The sequence below is a fragment of the Nycticebus coucang genome, chromosome 2 (genome assembly GCF_027406575.1).
Source record: "Nycticebus coucang isolate mNycCou1 chromosome 2, mNycCou1.pri, whole genome shotgun sequence".
NCBI classification, from domain to species: Eukaryota; Metazoa; Chordata; class Mammalia; order Primates; family Lorisidae; genus Nycticebus; species Nycticebus coucang.
In genome coordinates this window covers 175,011,885-175,028,696 of record NC_069781.1, presented here as the reverse complement: position 1 = coordinate 175,028,696, position 16,812 = coordinate 175,011,885, and the positions used below count along the sequence as shown (strand labels likewise).

At 47.0% G+C, this 16,812-nt stretch overlaps 1 protein-coding gene across 1 annotated transcript in view; it reads right to left on the bottom strand.

The window, feature by feature from the left end:
- VAT1L (vesicle amine transport 1 like) overlaps window positions 1–14,385 on the bottom strand; it is a 160,691-nt gene extending 146,306 nt beyond the window's left edge. The window contains exon 1 of the mRNA XM_053608873.1: window positions 13,891–14,385. Within this exon, the coding sequence (XP_053464848.1) occupies window positions 13,891–14,120 (230 nt within the window). The 5' untranslated portion in view covers window positions 14,121–14,385. The remainder of the gene's footprint in view (window positions 1–13,890) is intronic.
- Between the last annotated feature and the right edge of the window lie 2,427 nt (window positions 14,386–16,812).

The window sequence follows — 16,812 nt, the reverse complement described above, 5'->3', positions numbered from 1 at the left end:
CTAGCAGTTCTTATAACTAATGGTGCAACGTCAGAAAATGGGGACCTGGAACAATAAAAGGAAAGAAAAATAGAAGAGTAAAGAGATTCACAACCGAGGAGGAGCAGAGATGAAGGAAAGGGCAGACAGGGAGGAGAAACAGGCAGATGAGCCACCAAAGTCCATGCGGGCTTGTATGCTTGGGAAGAGTGGTGAAAATAGTTGTTCTGGGCTGTCCTGTCTGCAGGAAGTGGGAAGTCACAGAAGGCTGGTGGAGTATGGGAGACCACAAAAACACCGTTAAGTTCCAGATGGGAAGTGTTATCAGCCTTCTGCCCAGTGAGACTGACCCCCCAGCACTGGTGGCAGCTCACAGCCAGCCATGCACCAAACCAGAACTGCCAGAGAAGAAGCCCCTCTTCTATTCTGCTCTTGTCTTGCTGATAATAACATTCATCAAAGCACTTAACTCCCAATCCACATGAGGTCAAAGAAGCAGATGTTGATTCATCTCCTCATCGCCCCAGAACTGAAGTTTCCGTTGTTTTTTTTAATCTTAACTAAAAACTCACAAATGCTTAGGAAAATAGGCATCGATCTCAGGGACTTGTGTTCACAGTTCTTCTTTGGTTGGTATCTTGAGACCGTGAGAATGGACCAGCACAAACTGGCTACAGAAGAAAAGACTCTCAGTGACCAAAGCGAAGATGCCTTTTATGCAAATCTCCAATGGCAGCTCTCGTTTGAGAAGGGCCAGGGTTGTCCTGGACGATCTCAAGAGAGAGAAGCCACCTGTGTTTAATCTGAGGGAACAGGAGTGTTACAGGTGCTCAGACACCCTTCTCCCCACTGGTGGCCCATGGCCCATGGCACTGGTCTTGGTGTCCAGTTCCATGTAATCCTGTCTGCCATTCCTTTTAGATGAACAAGCCACTATAGACACGTGCGACACAGGAAGTTTTCTGCCCATCTGATGTTTTTCATAATGTCTTACTTATTAAGTGAAAATGCTCTTCTTGCTGTGCCTAGATCCTCTGTCCATAGTACACGCTGTGACAGGGAGGGTAATAGAGCTTGCAATACAATTGTACCATCTCTTTATTTCTACAGTGCCTGAGGAAAAAATATACTCCGATATTATGTCCAAATTAGTATTCAAAACACACTTCGGTGGTATTTTCAACACAGAACAAAATGGCCAGGGAGACATATTGAGAATCTAAATATCCACAGCCAGATTTTAACAGAAACAGAAAAGCATGGTACAGACGGGTCCAAAACAAGCTCTCCTGACGCCAAGACTAATCTCCTTGATTTGGAGACCTGGAGTTAGTTACCTACTCTCAGCTGCTCCCGAGGACACAACGGGAGGTATTTAGTCCCAAGGTTCCTGCAGAGGTCAACATCTCTATGCCCCACATTTGATGGTGTCCAAGGCATCAACTTCAAACAAGTGCTTGGCAGTGATTGGTCACCTAGAGCATTCAATGTCATCCAATTTAAATTCAATAGCTTTCTGTGTTTGGGGGCTTGGCTAGGCATTAATGTGTTACAACAGTGACAATGACATCTGTGCTGCCCAGGAGATCAACAAATAAATGACCACACAGTATGACAGTTCCACAGAGGAGGCCACACAAAGGTCATAACCAGCGCAGAGAGGATAGTTATTAACTCACTTTGCGTGGGACTTAGGAATGGGCATGCTCCTTCCTCCCACTGTCTCAACCTTCCAGCCCCATTGTGCCCCTCCATGGAGCAGTGAAGTCAGCACAGAATGGACACGGGCTGATGTCTTCCTGGAGGCAAAGGGGCCAGGCCCCCCATGGAGAAACAGTCCAGTGTTAACAATAACATGTCAGCTATTTCCTGAGTTATTGCCACTGATAAAAGCTACGTTGAATGAAAAAATTAATTGTCAATACAAAAAAGAAAGGACGTGAAGACCGGAAAGGCAATGTCTAACAGAACCTTCTGCAGTGATGAAACTGTTCTATGCCGATATTGTCCAATATGGTAGCCACAGGCCACGTGGAGTTACTGAAGGCTTGAAATGAGTTAAATGTGACTGAGGACCTGAAATTTTCATTTTAATTAATTAATATTTAAGTTTAATTAGCCTAAGAAGGATACAGCAGCAGGATGATGGCCCTCTCATCTTCCCCATAGATTATGAGCAACTCTAGAGCAACAGGGCTTGTCTTAAAATCCATCCTTCCATGTTTAATGCTTTCCACAGAGCGCACAAAAGGATGACAACAACATCTCCACCAAAGGCATAAATAGGAAAAGTCCTAGTTGCAATCCGAGCTCTTCCCTTGGTCCTTCTTGCTAATGCCATTATCTCTCGGCCGTGCTTGGCTGGCAGTCGCCTTGTGTGCCCCAGTTTGATGGTGAGGGGGGAGAACCCACACCCTTTGATGACCTGCTTGATTGACGTGCTTTGGAGAGAGCCAAGATTGACTTCTGGAAGATTAAAGAGTAGATGAGAAAGATGAGCAAAGACAGATGCAAACGATGAGAGACACCAAGGGCAGGGTGGGAAGGTCTGGGAGGGTTTGAAGAGAGGAGAGAGCTTGGAGGGAGGTGTTGTGCGGGGAGTGGGGGATGTAGATGGGGAAAGAAAGTCTCCTCTATAGCATGAATGGATCCAAACTTGGCGTTCTCTGTAGGATGCAGCAATTTGACAGGGCTTTCAATTATTTGGGAAGTTCGGTCTCTATTCAAGAGCAAACAGGCCTGGCTCTCAGAAGGATAAAAAAGGAAGGAAGAAAACTGGTAGTAGGAAAGAAAACTGTTCAAAGAGCAAGGAAGGAGGCCGTTCCTTTGCAATCACAAGAGATACAAGATAAAACAGCACAGGTTCTGCTGGCCAAGGACAGCGACGTTGAGGCTCAAAGCACATGGGAAGGTGAAAATTGCCTTTTCTCCTTATTTCCTTAGAGCTAGCAGTCCCAGGGGTCTCCCTGTGGTCAGAGAAGCTCCTTGAATCTGATGGACTGCTGAGAAAGGCACCACATGGATGGCTGCGACAGGCCTTCCTGGTTCCAGCTGCAGTACAGGGAGTCAGTTTATTACGAGGTCCCCAGTTGGAATGATCTTAGGGAGCTTAGCTGGGAGGATGAAGGGAATCCATTTACAAAATCATTCAGACCAATCAAAGGGACAGGGGCTTAATAGCTCCCCGTTAGCAGATTGAACTAGCCATAGCATAGATAAATGAAAAGCAATTCCTTCTGATTCTAGACTAGGGATGCTTTTTTTTAAAGAAAGCCTATAACTTGATGAATCATCTGCTCAAAGACGCACTGCATTGGGGGGACAGGCAGTGGCCACAGAGAGTGCAGTTTGAAAGTCTTTCCAGAGTTTTCTGGAATCACAAGACTTGGACACTCTGGGCCAGCAGGGCTGCCCCGCCCCGTGTCTCTCCTCATGTAGGGCAACCGCGTCTTCAGGGAACCATGTAAACATCATCTTAAGAGAAACCTGAGTTAGAGGACAGGGGCCTGGAGGAAGCAGCCTGTGGCTGGACCCCTTTCAGCCCAGGGGCTTGGATTTGAGACAGAACAGTGAAGGGCAAGGGCAGAAAAAGTGGAGGCCTGAGCTCCAGGGAAAGACAGACCCTGGCGCCATCCCAGCCTTCTGTGATCTTCACCAAGATCCTTCACCTCGTCCATCCTGTTTCATCACCTGTCAAATGTCTAATATTCTAGAGATTCCTACAAAACACCTCGCAGGAGCCCGAGGCACATAGACAGTACTCAGTAAAGGCCGCTGTGATGATAACCATGAAATATAATTCATATATATCTTATTAACTCCAAACAGCATGAGCATTAACTACAGAGGGAGCCAAAACCTGTGTCACATTTTTAAGAAAGGAAAAACCTGTATTAAAATGTCAATACTCAAGTCATGTTCGACTTCCGAAATTATAAAAGATGCAAGATGCATTAGACAAGATAACAAACGTTATTGGCATACATCAAGTATTTTAAAACAGTTTTTCCTTTCCGTAAAATGTGTATACATTTTTTTAGCACCATCTGTCTATGAGGTAGCACGTGACGTCTGGCAGCCTGCACCATGGGGAGAGAGGGTGGTGCGGCCCAAGCAGGGCGCCTGGCTCCATCCAGAAGGGGAAAAAAATGGGGATGTGTCCTGGGAGGCTTTAAGTGTCTGGTAGGGGCAGCAGAACAGAGAGGTGGGGAAACATCAGTATCAATAGAGGGCCAGAGAGACACCCCCCAGGAAACCCTCGCAGCTGTTGGAGGCAAGGAAGGGTGGAGGTTGAGGGGCCTGATACCTACAAAGGAAGGCAGGAACACAGTGGGGAAATTCTGTTTGCTTGAAGATTTCATCTTAACATCCAGGCTGCTGCAGGGTCTCTGGACATCCAGGCAGTGCGGGAACGCTTGAGCAGCGCTCCTGGACTGACAGTCTTCAGCCCAGCACAGCAGGTTCTCTCAAAGAGCCCTGGCCTGCAGCACTCAATAAAGGCAGGTGTCAGAGGAAAATGACAGAGCATCTTGGAATGTCAAAGGCCCACACTTCCTAGTCCAGGGAAAGTCTTTATTAGAAGGCACACAAAGTAAATTTCTGGTTCCAAGAGAACAGATTGTGTTATGGAGAAGACTCCCTGAAAATGATTAGCTGGTATTCTTCTGGGTTTATACCCAAAGACCTGCATGGGGAAGGCTTAAGGGAGATTTAGCCTTCTTGTTGGAGAAAGCTGAGATGAAGGCAGGGGAGTTTGAAGCTATACTACCTCGGAACGGCCACGGTTTGTTTTAGAAAGGTCATATTTGCTAGAAAGTCAGTATAATATATTTGCTCATCCCTCAAACACTTATTGAGTGCCTACTGTTAACTAAGCAATATGTTTGCTTGGCATTCAACAGTTAATTGATAATAAAGTTCCTAGAATTTCCAAGATTACCAAAGAAATTTAAAAGACAATGGGCCTTGCAAGATAATTATTCTGCCTTGGGTTCTGAGGACCACAGTCATGTAGAAAAGTCAGGAGGAAGAGGACCCAATGCTTAGCTTGCCGTGGGGTGGAGGTGACTGTTCAGGAAACCACTGTTTAGCAGGTCCTCAGCTTCAAGGCAGTGCTGGGGATGAGGCTTGGCTGAGGCATCAGGGGGTCCCTGATAGGAGATTAAGGACAGAAGCTGGCTGCAAGCTCTCATAGAGAAAATATTGCATAAGAAGATAAAACAGTTCCTTTCACCAGAGCGTCTGTTTTGTCTCCTGGGCCTTCAAACATGAAATTCCCTCTTTTTAAACCCATGATTCCAGCTGATGTTCTCGTATGAGATCACACACAGATGAATCAAACTAATTTGAGATTACACACCCTCTGCCCTTTCCTGTGAAGAGTCTGTTCTTTCTTCTAATTAAACTTTTTCTTCTATGAAAAATGCCAAGATGTCAAAAAGGATCGCTTCTCAGAAAGAGCAGTGCCAGCAACTTGAGGTCATAGGGATACTATTTTCCATGCCTGGGCAAGCTTTGTTGTTAGTGTTGAATGTTAGTGATGTACCCAAAAGGCTGCAGGATTTTGATTCCTTTGAGTTGTCTCTGCCTGTGATTTTCAATCAGGGTGCTACGGTACACTGGTGTGTCATGAGAGGATCTCTGATATGCCTTGAAAATCTGTAAAGATCATTAATTAAATTATTTTTGAAAGACGTCCAAAGCACAGTAAGCATATTTTTTTTACTCTTTTTTTTTTTTTTGGATCAACATAATTTAAGTCAGGCACAGTGGCTCACGCTTGTAATCCTAGCATTCTGGGAGGCTGAGATAGGTGGATTGCCTGAGCTCACAAGTTTGAGACCAGCCTGAGCAAGAATGAGACCCTGTCTCTAAAAATGGCTGGGCATTGTGTGACCTGTAGTCCCAGCTACTTGGGCAGCTGAGGCAAGAGAATCGCTTGAGCCCAGAAGTTTGAGGTTGCTGTGAGCTGTGATGCCACAACACTCTAATGAGGGCAAGAAAGTGAGACTCTGTCTCAAAAAACAAACACACAAAAAAATTAAAAAAATAATAATTTAAATGTGCCACAGACGTTTATAGGTTTAAGTGTGTTGTTAGATAAAAAAGGTTGAAAACCATTGGTCATGTACACCTGACCAGCAAGGAAGTCCTTGATGGGAGGGATGGTAGAAACAGATCACTCCAAATCTATTCCCAACCCTGGAAATAAGGTTCCAAAGCCAGCATCCTAGTCCCTGCTACCAATGTAGTCTGGTGTGAGAACTGCTGAGTGATAAACTAGGAGACGGCCATTCCAGTCTCTGTTCTGTCTGTTACAGCTGGAGTGACTCGGGATAGAAAATAACCTTTATTGAGCATCGATGTGCAGAAGGCATAGTCAGGACCTCCCCAGACTCTCAGCTGTCTTCACGACAGCACCTGAAGGTGGGCCTGGCCACCAAGGTGAGAATGTGGACATGTTCGAGGTCCTATGCACTTAAAGCACTAGCAAGGTCAAGTAGAGTCTCAACCCAAATCTATTATATTGTCTCACTGTCTCCACTTCATCTCTGGACCCCCGTTTCCTCTCCTAGAAGATACAGATGGTAATTTGTGTGCCACCTACCTCACCAGGTGGTAAGGATCAGAGCCAAAGCTGACGAGTGTAACTGGCTTTATCACGGGCAAGTGCTGCCTGTGGTCCATCCACGTGCCGTGGTTTCTGACTAAGGCCCACGTCATTGACATCTGGCAGCTGTTTACAAGAACCTGCGTATGGGAGATGTTCTATAAGGTTTTACCTCCATTTTTTAAGTAAAGCAAAAGGCTTTAGAGAGCTAAGCAAATTGTCCAAACACACATGGTTAATGAAGGGCAAAGCAAAATTTTAATCCATGTCTGCCTGAAACCGAAGCCCCAGGACGTTCCATAGGACAGGAAACCTGCCACCCACCTTACTTAATTCTGTCTCATGCAGACTTCCTAAAGGCAGAATGAATGAATGTTTCTTTTCTTTTCTTTGAGACAGAGTCTCAAGCTGTCACTCTTGGTAGAGTGCCACAGCGTCACAGCTCACAGCAACCTCAAACTCTTGAGCTTAAGCCATTCTCTTGCCTCAGCCTCCCAAGTAGCTGGGACTACAGGCACACGCCACAACACCTGGCTATTTTTTGGCTGTAGTTGTCATTGTTGTTGGGCGGGCCTGGGCTGGATTCGAACCTGACAGCTCCGGTGTATGTGGCTGCTGCCCTAGCCGCTGAGCTACAGTTGCTGAGCCTGAACAAACCTTTTCTGAATGGAGCCAACTGCCTTAATTCCTGTTCTTCCTTTAAGTATTTCTTTTTGATCCAGGTTATTTTTAATTCCATAATTTGGACCCCCCCCTCCCTAAAGCTTTTAATCCTGAGGACATACCCAGTACAAACAAGGGATCAGAATTATGACAACTTTAATGATTCTTAGCAAATCAAAATGTTCTAAATAGCACTGTGAAGCTATTTGCCATTTACTTCACTTTTATTTCATGGAAATTATTTCCACTTGGATGAATCCTATTCCACATAAAAGATCATTACAACCAATTTTAATTTCTCCATAATTTTTTTCTTCTCCACTGTAAAGTTTGCCAATTACTGTTCCTGTTAGCAGGGTTATTCTTTGGTGGTGATTACTTTTTCTTTTTTTTTAGCAGCAAAATGGAAAAACTGGGAGGAAGAGGGAAGTATGTAGAGACACAGATTAAGGGGAAAGGGATGCAGAAAGGAGAAAAAAGACAGAAAATCTTTTCTATTGATAATAGAGGTCAAGTTATTCTCAGGGGGCAAAATGCCTGAGTAAAAGCAGTGGATTCAAATGATGGTTCTTTGTTCCAAAGAGACAGAAGAATCTCTGATTCTGGCTTTTTTTTTTTTTTTAAGACAGAGTTTTAGGGCAAGATGGGTGAATTGCCTGAGCCAGAGAGAGACCCCAATCTCTATAAATAGATGGGCACTATGGCAGGCACCTATAGTCCTACCTACTCTGAAGGCTGAGGCAAGAGAATTGCTTAAGCGCAAGAGTTTAAGGTTGCCGTGAGCTCTGATGCCATGGCACTCTACCAAGGGCAACAAAGTGCGACTCTCATAAAAAAATAAAAAAGACAGAGTTTTACTCCATCACCCTGGGTAAAGTGGCACCATAGCTTATAGCAACCTTGAACTCTTGGGCTCAAGTGATCTTCTTGCCTCAGTTTTTCATTCTTAGTAGAGACAGGGTCTCACTCTTATTCAGGCTGGTCTTGAACTCATGAGCTGAGGCAATCCACCCACCTCAGCCTTCCAGAATGCTAGGATTACAGGCATGATTCTAACTTGCTTTTCTTCCTTGACTTGCTGGGGACACAGGAAGTCCATTCCATTACTGGGCAAAGAGCAGACATTGTCACCACACTCAGCCCTCATCAACAAGGACACAGTTAATGAGAAAATGCAAACTTCAATAAATAAGAATGACCCTGAGCTAGCACTTACATCTCCTCATCTCCAAATAAGGCTCAGACATGACTCAGCATAGAGTCATCCTCTCCTGTCAAATCCTGACCCCTCCAACCAACAAAGAATGAATCAGAACGCTTGATTCCAATCTCTACTACAGAGTGGCTTCCGGCGTGGCTATTAAAGACCCTCTGAGCCTCAGCTTTCCAAACATCTGTGTCACTTAACCTCATGGACTGCATTTGTTTATTTGCGTAAACACTGCATCACCCTTGTTAGTGACAGTCCACTGCTATGCCACTTTGGAGTATCTCACTGGCAAGTGGCCAAGGTAGCAAAGGCCCAGTCAAGGCAAAGGAGGCAGAGGAGGGAACCCCAACATCTAGAGTAGGTCCAGATAGTGGCGATTGTGTTCAATCGGCTTGGTTATTCTGGGTCAACACTCATAGTAACTTGACCCTGTCTGGATCCCCTCACCACCCCGTACCTCAGGAGTATAAGCAAAAGGGAAGTGATGCAGAAATGTTAAGGCCATTTTAAGGGACTGGCAAAATGGCACTATGTGATTTTGAGTCATAGCAGTTGTATTTCAAATCAATCAAATGCATTCCTGGGTCTTTCTCTACATTCCTGTTTCTGTGTCTTTCTCTTGGTTTCTTATCTTTTCTCCATCTTTCTCTCTTAGGCCTCATCTCTGTGTCTCTGTGATTCTCTCCCAAATGTAAAAGGGTCCAGGAACAAGGCACCCCCATTGGATTTTCCCACACGTCTTTCACTTAGAAGGTTGTGATCCCGTCAGGCTCCCAATGTTAGTTTCTCATCTCTAAAACAGAGATATTAATACTGTTCCTGTTGAGCTGCCATTAGGAGGAAATGGAACAAAGAGTATACAGCAGGCAACTCAGTTTCTGGCTCACCCAGAAACTGTTCCATAAATGTTTGTTCCTTCCTTTGTCTCCCATTCACTACCCACTGGTGACATATCAGAATCCTGCCAATCTGGTGGCTTTCTCCTGGTGTGGCCTGCCCTCGGCCCATTTTCACATCAGCCAATGGAACCACGACTGGCTGGAACTATTTTTCATCCAGTTGGTCTCTTTCCAGTAGTTTCATGTAACCTCTCGCTGTAAATCACCCCGGGAAGATAAATGTCCCCAAATCCATTAGTGCTTTCCTACCACAAGCCAATTTGAGCCACAAACCAGACAGGGCTTGTTAATGGCCACTTAAATACATTCCTGCAGCCCAACCTGGAGACCCTCCACCAGCCTGAAATCCTAGCAGTCCCTGTCCAAGAGACACTCCCCTGTGACAAGACTGATGGTGGCAAAGGCACAGATCTGACCCTTACCCATCAGGGGCGAGTCGCACCTTGGTTTGCTTAAGACAGCTCCAGCTTGCTCCTGCTATCAGGGAGTAATTATGAACAGTGCCCCTTTCACTTTCAAAAGAGTTCCGGTTTGAATGATAAATTATGTACAGTATCTATGGCAACCAGGAATAATAGTTTAGATAACAGCTATTGCTGTTTATTGACAACTTACTAAATGTCAGGGATTATCACAAAGGTCTTCATATACTATAGCCCATTTAAACTTTGTTAATACCTTGTATCTCATTTAAGCTTCATTACAATGATATTATCATCATCTCCATTTTACAGACCAGGAAACTGAAGTTCATTAACATATTCCTAACAACATGGCCAAAGTCAACCACAAGGCACTGCTTGTGCCTCACCCAGATCCCTCTGCTTGGGAGGTTCCATATCCCCAATTAGGAAGCAGCCACAGCCAATGACCCAGATGCCTCCCTCTGCTCTTTGCTCCAAGGTGGGACTGACTCTGTGGTGGGGTCCACCTGTAACCTCATCCTCGCTGGCTCCTTCCTCTGTCCTCACCCACTTCCCTTGCTCCCATAGCCCTGAGAACACCTCTTTAATTTCAATACACCACTTGGAAAAGGATCCCAGGCTCAGTCTTCAAGGAGTCAGAGCTAAGACATTCAGTTAGCAAGTGGCAGAGCTGGGATTCACATCTAACAAAATCTGACTCTTAAGCACTCAGCCTAGATGACATAGTATGACCTATATGACATGATTAAAACGATGGCCTTCAGGTTGTCAAGTCACTGAGACACGTAAGTCAGATAGGTCTAGATGTGACCATAGCAATGATAACAACGTGAAGAATTACTACAGCTTATTGAATGCTGACAAAAGCCGGTCTTTGTATCGCACCCGACCCTCTGAACAAGACTACGAGTTGCATCTTATCATTCTCATTTTGCAAGTGAAGCACAGGAAACTTGGAGAACTGAGACATGGCCCCACTGAGGTCACATGATGGGAAGAGGTGAGACTTAAGTTTATATCCAAGCCCATCTTTCTTCAAAGGCCACATCCTTTTTCTACTTGGCCACTTAAACCTCTTGCTGCATGAATTATTCATTGACCGATTGGGGAAATAGTCTGCCATCAAAGCTGATGTTCTTCAAACAATTTAGACAGAAGACTCTGCAACCCCCAATCCCGGCCAGAGCTCTTTTGAGCTGCATGTGACCAAAATGTCTCCATCTTTTGGGAAAAGTCAGATTACTCTGAGAATAGCTATGAAATGTGCTCTTACACCAAGCATACAAAGAGAAAAGGAACCATAGTCACTAAAGAAAGGAGAGAGAACAAGTGAACATGCCAGAGGTTCAGAGGAGAAATTCACATTTCCTGTGGCTTTTCCACCAAGGGAGACAAAATAGATAAAAGGTAAACAGCCATCCTCGAGGGAGGGGCAGATTCAAATCCTAACTCTACAATTGTGTGATGTTTTTGACAAACGATTCAATGTCTCCAAGCCACAAATCTGCTCTTCTGCAATACAGGAAAAATACCTATTCCACTGGACCAGGGCTGAGAGAAGATAAATGAAATAAAATATACTGTCTATATATCTTCTCCCTTCTTCTGTTTTCACAACAGATTTATACAGTAACCAAGTTGAACTCTCATTTCAGATCTGACTAATACTAGTTCAGATGGCCTGTGCTTTATTCCCCAGCAAAAAATATTTTTAAAAAGTCCTATTTGATGATAAAAGGTTTCTATTGAAAATTCAGAGCAGATAAAGGAGGGACCTTCATCCAGGAAGCCATTTGCTGATTCATAAAAATACAAAATGAGTCATCTTGTATCCCAAGGCTAAAACTTTCAATCAATGGGCTCCTCTGGCCAGCCAATCCCAGCCCAGTGGAGAAGGAAGGGCCCAGCGGGCCATCTTTATAAGCCTATTCCAATCCTCCCTTGCAAAACCGATTAACTCTGCTTCCAGCTTGCTGAAAGAAAAATCAATCTGGGCCCTTCGCAACACTGCATTTCAAATACACCCCTGTGCCTGGCTGGCTTTATGAACAACTGGAGTCAGGGATGGGAAGTGATTCTTCCGTGTGTGTGTGTGTGTGTGTGTGTACAGCTCCACTGAAGAACCGGCTTCTGTGTCTGGCTTTGAAAAATCAGTCTCCTGGCCTTCATCCTGACATTTATCATTTCCAAACGTATCAGTTCCTACCAGTAATTATGCAGTTAGCATAAGACTGGAGAACACAGACATTTCCACTGTAGAGGATGCTCTTTCCTTTAAAAAGTAGCTTCACATTTTCCCTGTCCAGCTATATACTTTGACATAGAGTCCTAGAATCAATCTTCAGTTCGGCGGGAAGGTCATATGTCACACACGCACGTACAAAAGTTTATATATGTCCATGTATACACACACATATGTGCATTAGATATATTATTTCTTGGTGAAGTAGTTAAGGAAGGAGAGTTATAAACACAATGGGTCATTGTACTAACCACAAGCTCTTCCACCAGCAAGTGAATAAAAATAATGACCCCACAAGCTCCTCCAAGCTCTTTCCTCAATCCATTCATCCAGCAAGAACTTACTTAGGGCACAGGGTGCCGAGCACTGTGTGAGACTTTGGGGATTTATGAGTGAAAGGGCAGATATTAGCTCTGCATTCTGGGATCAATCAGCTGGGTTCAGTAAGCGTTAACAGAAAGAACTGTACAGGATCCCCCAGTTTGCAAAATCCTCTTACCCCAAATCCTCCATAGAGACCCAGACATGGCCACCAGCAAATAGGAGGAGTGAGCCCAGATGGCACCCACTCCCCCCACCAGCTTTCTTCTCATCTGGCAAATGGAGCCTGAATGTTCTCAGGGTGGCCCAGGGGAGGGAAATCTCCTCTGCATGTCTGCTGTCTCTACATCACATCCCGACTTGGTCGGTGTTTCTGATCTGAGCTGGCTGCTGCTTTAGGTACCAGAGATGGGAGGAGAAAGGATCTTCACACCAGAACAGCAGCAAGTTAAGTTTTCCCTGTAAGTTTCACAAGCGGAACAGTGCTGGGGTTCAGGGACCCTCTCTAGAGTCAGCCCTCCCCAGAACTCCGGGAAAAGGACCATATAGTGGCCACACCCGGAGAGGCTTGAAGGCTCCGGGGGAATCCCAGCAGAGCGTGGGTGTGGACAAGTTACCCCGCCACTTCCATCCATGCCCAGGAGAAATGGGGGGACAGAGGCATTAGAGAACGGAGCTCTTTCTGAGACAGGAGCGGGAGTTGGAAGTAGATTCTGGTTCAGGGTTTTTTTCCCCTCTAGGAGAAACTCAGAGGATGCCAGTGGGGGCGGGAGGGAGCTGGGCGGCAGCCCCGGTCTCACCTCTCGCCAGGCTGCAGGCTGCAGGCTGGTACCCAACCCTCTCGCTTCCCAGTTCCTCTCCCTGTAGGAGGCCACAGCGTGCAGGCGGTGGGACCCCGCAGCGCACCCTGTCCCAGCCCCATCAGGACAACAGTATAGAGGTTACAAAGATCCAGTACCCAACCCCGGCCAAGCCGCTCAGTGGCAGCTGAGTGATCTTGGGCAAAACGCTGGTTCTCTCTGAGCGGCGGTTTTCTCTCCTGTAACAGCGGATCACGATGGTACCTAACTCATTAGGTCCCAGGGAGGGTTTTAACAAAACCGCACACGTAAAAATCTAAAAACCGCGGCGGGTACACTGGCAGCCTGCGGTTAATGACAGTAACTCTGATGGTTATAACTCTGTTGACCATCAAACTCGCGGTACTGGCGGCTGCGCTGTCCTACGCGAAGGAGAACTCCGGGGCGCAATCCTCCAGACCCGGAGTGCGGGCACCACCTTCCTCCCGGTACCCCAGAGCGCACATTCCCCTCCGGTCACCCTTGCTAGATCTGGCTTGGGGAAGGGGAAAGACCGCCTCTCAGCATCCTCCGCACCCTGCCTAGCCGCGGCCGCCTGGAGGCTCCAAGACACGGCTCAGGGCGTGGAGGGGGCGCCCGCGGAGCCTGTTTCGGGGCGGCGACCCCGCCGGGGCTCTCCCACCCCCTCCCCAGAGCGCCCAGCGCGCAAAGAGAGAAGCGAAAAAGGTGCGGATACTGGACCAGGCTTTGACGCGGATCTTGAGCTCGCCGTCCTGCGGCTCGGGCATGGCCTTCCTGGTGAGCCGCAGCTTGCTGAGCCCCCCGAAGCCAGCCAGCACCACCGCGCGCATCTCTTGGGTATCCCCGAGGCGGTGCGAGCCGTCTCCGCCGCCCTCGGCCGGCTCCCTGCTCGGCTCCTTCTCAATCATTTGCTCGGTCTCTTCTGCCTTCTCCACGCCTTCCTTGGCCATGGCGCACCGGGGCGCGGGGCGCGGGGTCTCGGGATCCTCTCCGGCCGGCTCCTCCTGTTGAATGTGGGATGCTCGGCTGTGCAATGGCTGCAGCCTCTGAGCCGCGGCGCCGCGGTCCACAGCCTCCGCCGTAATCCTCGCAAGAGCCGTGCCCTCCGCCGCCCCGCTTGCGCCCCCCACCTCCAGTCCCGGCTCAAAGGAAGCCTCTCTCCAGTTCCTGAAGCAGCCGCGAATTAGGCTCTTGATCGAAGCCCTAAACGCTGGGTTTGCCCCGGTCCTGTGAGTAAAACACACACAGAAAGGCTACCTTGTCATCGGAAGTGGGAGCAGTACTTGGTTATATACGGCGCAGGCTCGGAAGCCTTGAAATGGACAGAGACGAATGTCTGGGCCTGGAGGATCCCGGCGACTCGGTTGCCTCCCCTCCCACGGATCTGCAGGGGCGGGCGGGATAGCCGGGAAACTGGGCTGTTTCCCAAACCGCTGGTTCTGGATGGAGGGGCGGCGAGAGTCGGGAAGCAGGTAGCCAGAGGTCCCACTGCCTGCCCCAACCGTCCCATCCCGGGTCTTTTCCCTGGGAACCTGCAGCGGCAGCCAAGACGCTCCTTCCCAGGCACCACCAGGGGCTTTCTCATGATGGCCAATTATCACCACTTGCACCATCTCCAGAAAAGACTTCTGCATCAGAAAAGGGTCCTGTCCTTGCTCCAACCCCCCAGAAGACTAATGTATACCCCTCCCCGACACACACACACACGCACACACACACACACACACACACACACACACACACACACACACACGAGTAATAACTGGCTTTTTCCTTTGTTTTTTGCTATCAGACACGTTGGGGAAAAAGTGGTTCTAGAAAAACTTGAACTTTCTGGAAAAAAATACGAGGGAGGTAGTGGTTTGCCTGGTGGCCGTTTAAAGGAATAGATGGATGGTTGGGATCGTCAGGGACTCATTCAACCTTCCAGAGCCTCAACACTCCTGCCCATAGATTGGGTGCATTCATTTTGTTGTCAGCAAGGTGCAAATGCTGGGGTGGGTCTGATTTCAGTGATGTGTGGCCCTTCCTTTTGAACAGCTCAGTCTCAGGGCATGAGGCAGGAAAGAGACAGCCAACAAGTAGATGTGGCACAAAGCATTATATAAGTGCTTCTCTTTCCATTTTCCCCGCGCCTCTCTGCTTTAAATGCCCTGGTCTTCTATTGTTTGAAAGGGCATTATGTCCCCTTCTACCACAGGGCCATGCACCTGCTGCCCCCTTGGCGTGGGATACATGTTCCACTTGTTAACTCCTACTTCATACCCCAAGAGCCCCTTCCTTGTGGAAGGCATTCCAGTTCCTAGGCCGGGTCTGTATCTTTTACTGCAAACTCTCACACCACTTTGTAATTAACTATTATGTGATTACTTGATAAGGCTATTTCCTCTATCCAATGGCGAAGTAAGTATGGGCGGAAGCTATTTCTGCTTTTATCCAGCATGGTTTCTTTCGGGCTTAGCACATGGTTGTACATAGTAGAATATCCACAGAAATGGCTATTGAATGAATGGATGGGTGAGTCAGTTCATGTGAGTGTTTTGTGGGAGCCCAGAGGAAGGCAACGTCAACTTGGACAGAGAGATGGAGAAGTCCTCACAGAGAAGGGACCTAGAGCTAGATTTGAGCTAGATCTTGAAGGATGGGCTGTGTTCTCCAGGCAGAAAAGGTCACAAGCACATTCAAACACACAGAAAGGTGACAGATAAAAGGGCCTTTGAGACGATTTGGTTTCTTCTGTGCGGGCAGAACAATGGCTGTGTTTGGCCATCACTGGACATGAGGCCGAAGGGTTGGTTGGAGCCAGGTTTCTACCCTGAGACAAAATTTAAAACATAATCATGGAGAAAATAGGTGGCACCACAGGCTTAAAACCTCAAAACAAGGGAAGAGCATTACCAGAACTGCATTTCAGGATGACAATTTTGACAATAAGTGGTTGATGGATGAGATGATAGAGTTACTAGAAGAATGGAGATCAGCTAGAGATTAGAAGGCAGGCAAAACCCAAAACAAATGAGAAGGGCCCCGCTGGGGGTGATGACTGTGGAATGGAAGAAGACGGAATTGACATGGCTTGGTTAGTGAGTTGAACATTTTATTGCAAACCCAAGTATCCAAATTGTTAATCCTGTCTACATTGTGAAATATAGTGTTTGGGCTGGATTCTGAATCCTGAAACAAGGGTCAGCGTGCCAGTGGTTTAATTTGGAGGTAATCCCAGGAAAATTGCCATTGAGAAGTAGGAAAGTAAGGCAGGGAATTGATACCAGACACTATCAAGTGAATTAATAAGCAGGTTTCCACAGCAGGCAAATGGGGCTAAAAACCCACAGGGGACCCTCGAGAGATAGTGTGGAGCAAGCCTCAGAGTTTGCCCACTCAAAGAGTGAGAACATGGGTATTTGTTCACTAAATTCTTTTTTTTTTTTTTTTTTTCCAGTTTTTGGCCGGAGCTGGGTTTGAACTCACCACCTCCAGCATATGGGGCTGGTGCCCTACTCCTTTGAGCCACAGGCACCACCCCGTGTTCACTAAATTCTATATTTGATTGTCCAAGAGCCGTTTCTGGAAGTGTTATGTCCTTGAGATTTCCATCCTGTCCCATGTATGTGGTTGAAAGACTCCCCTGGCAGAGAACTG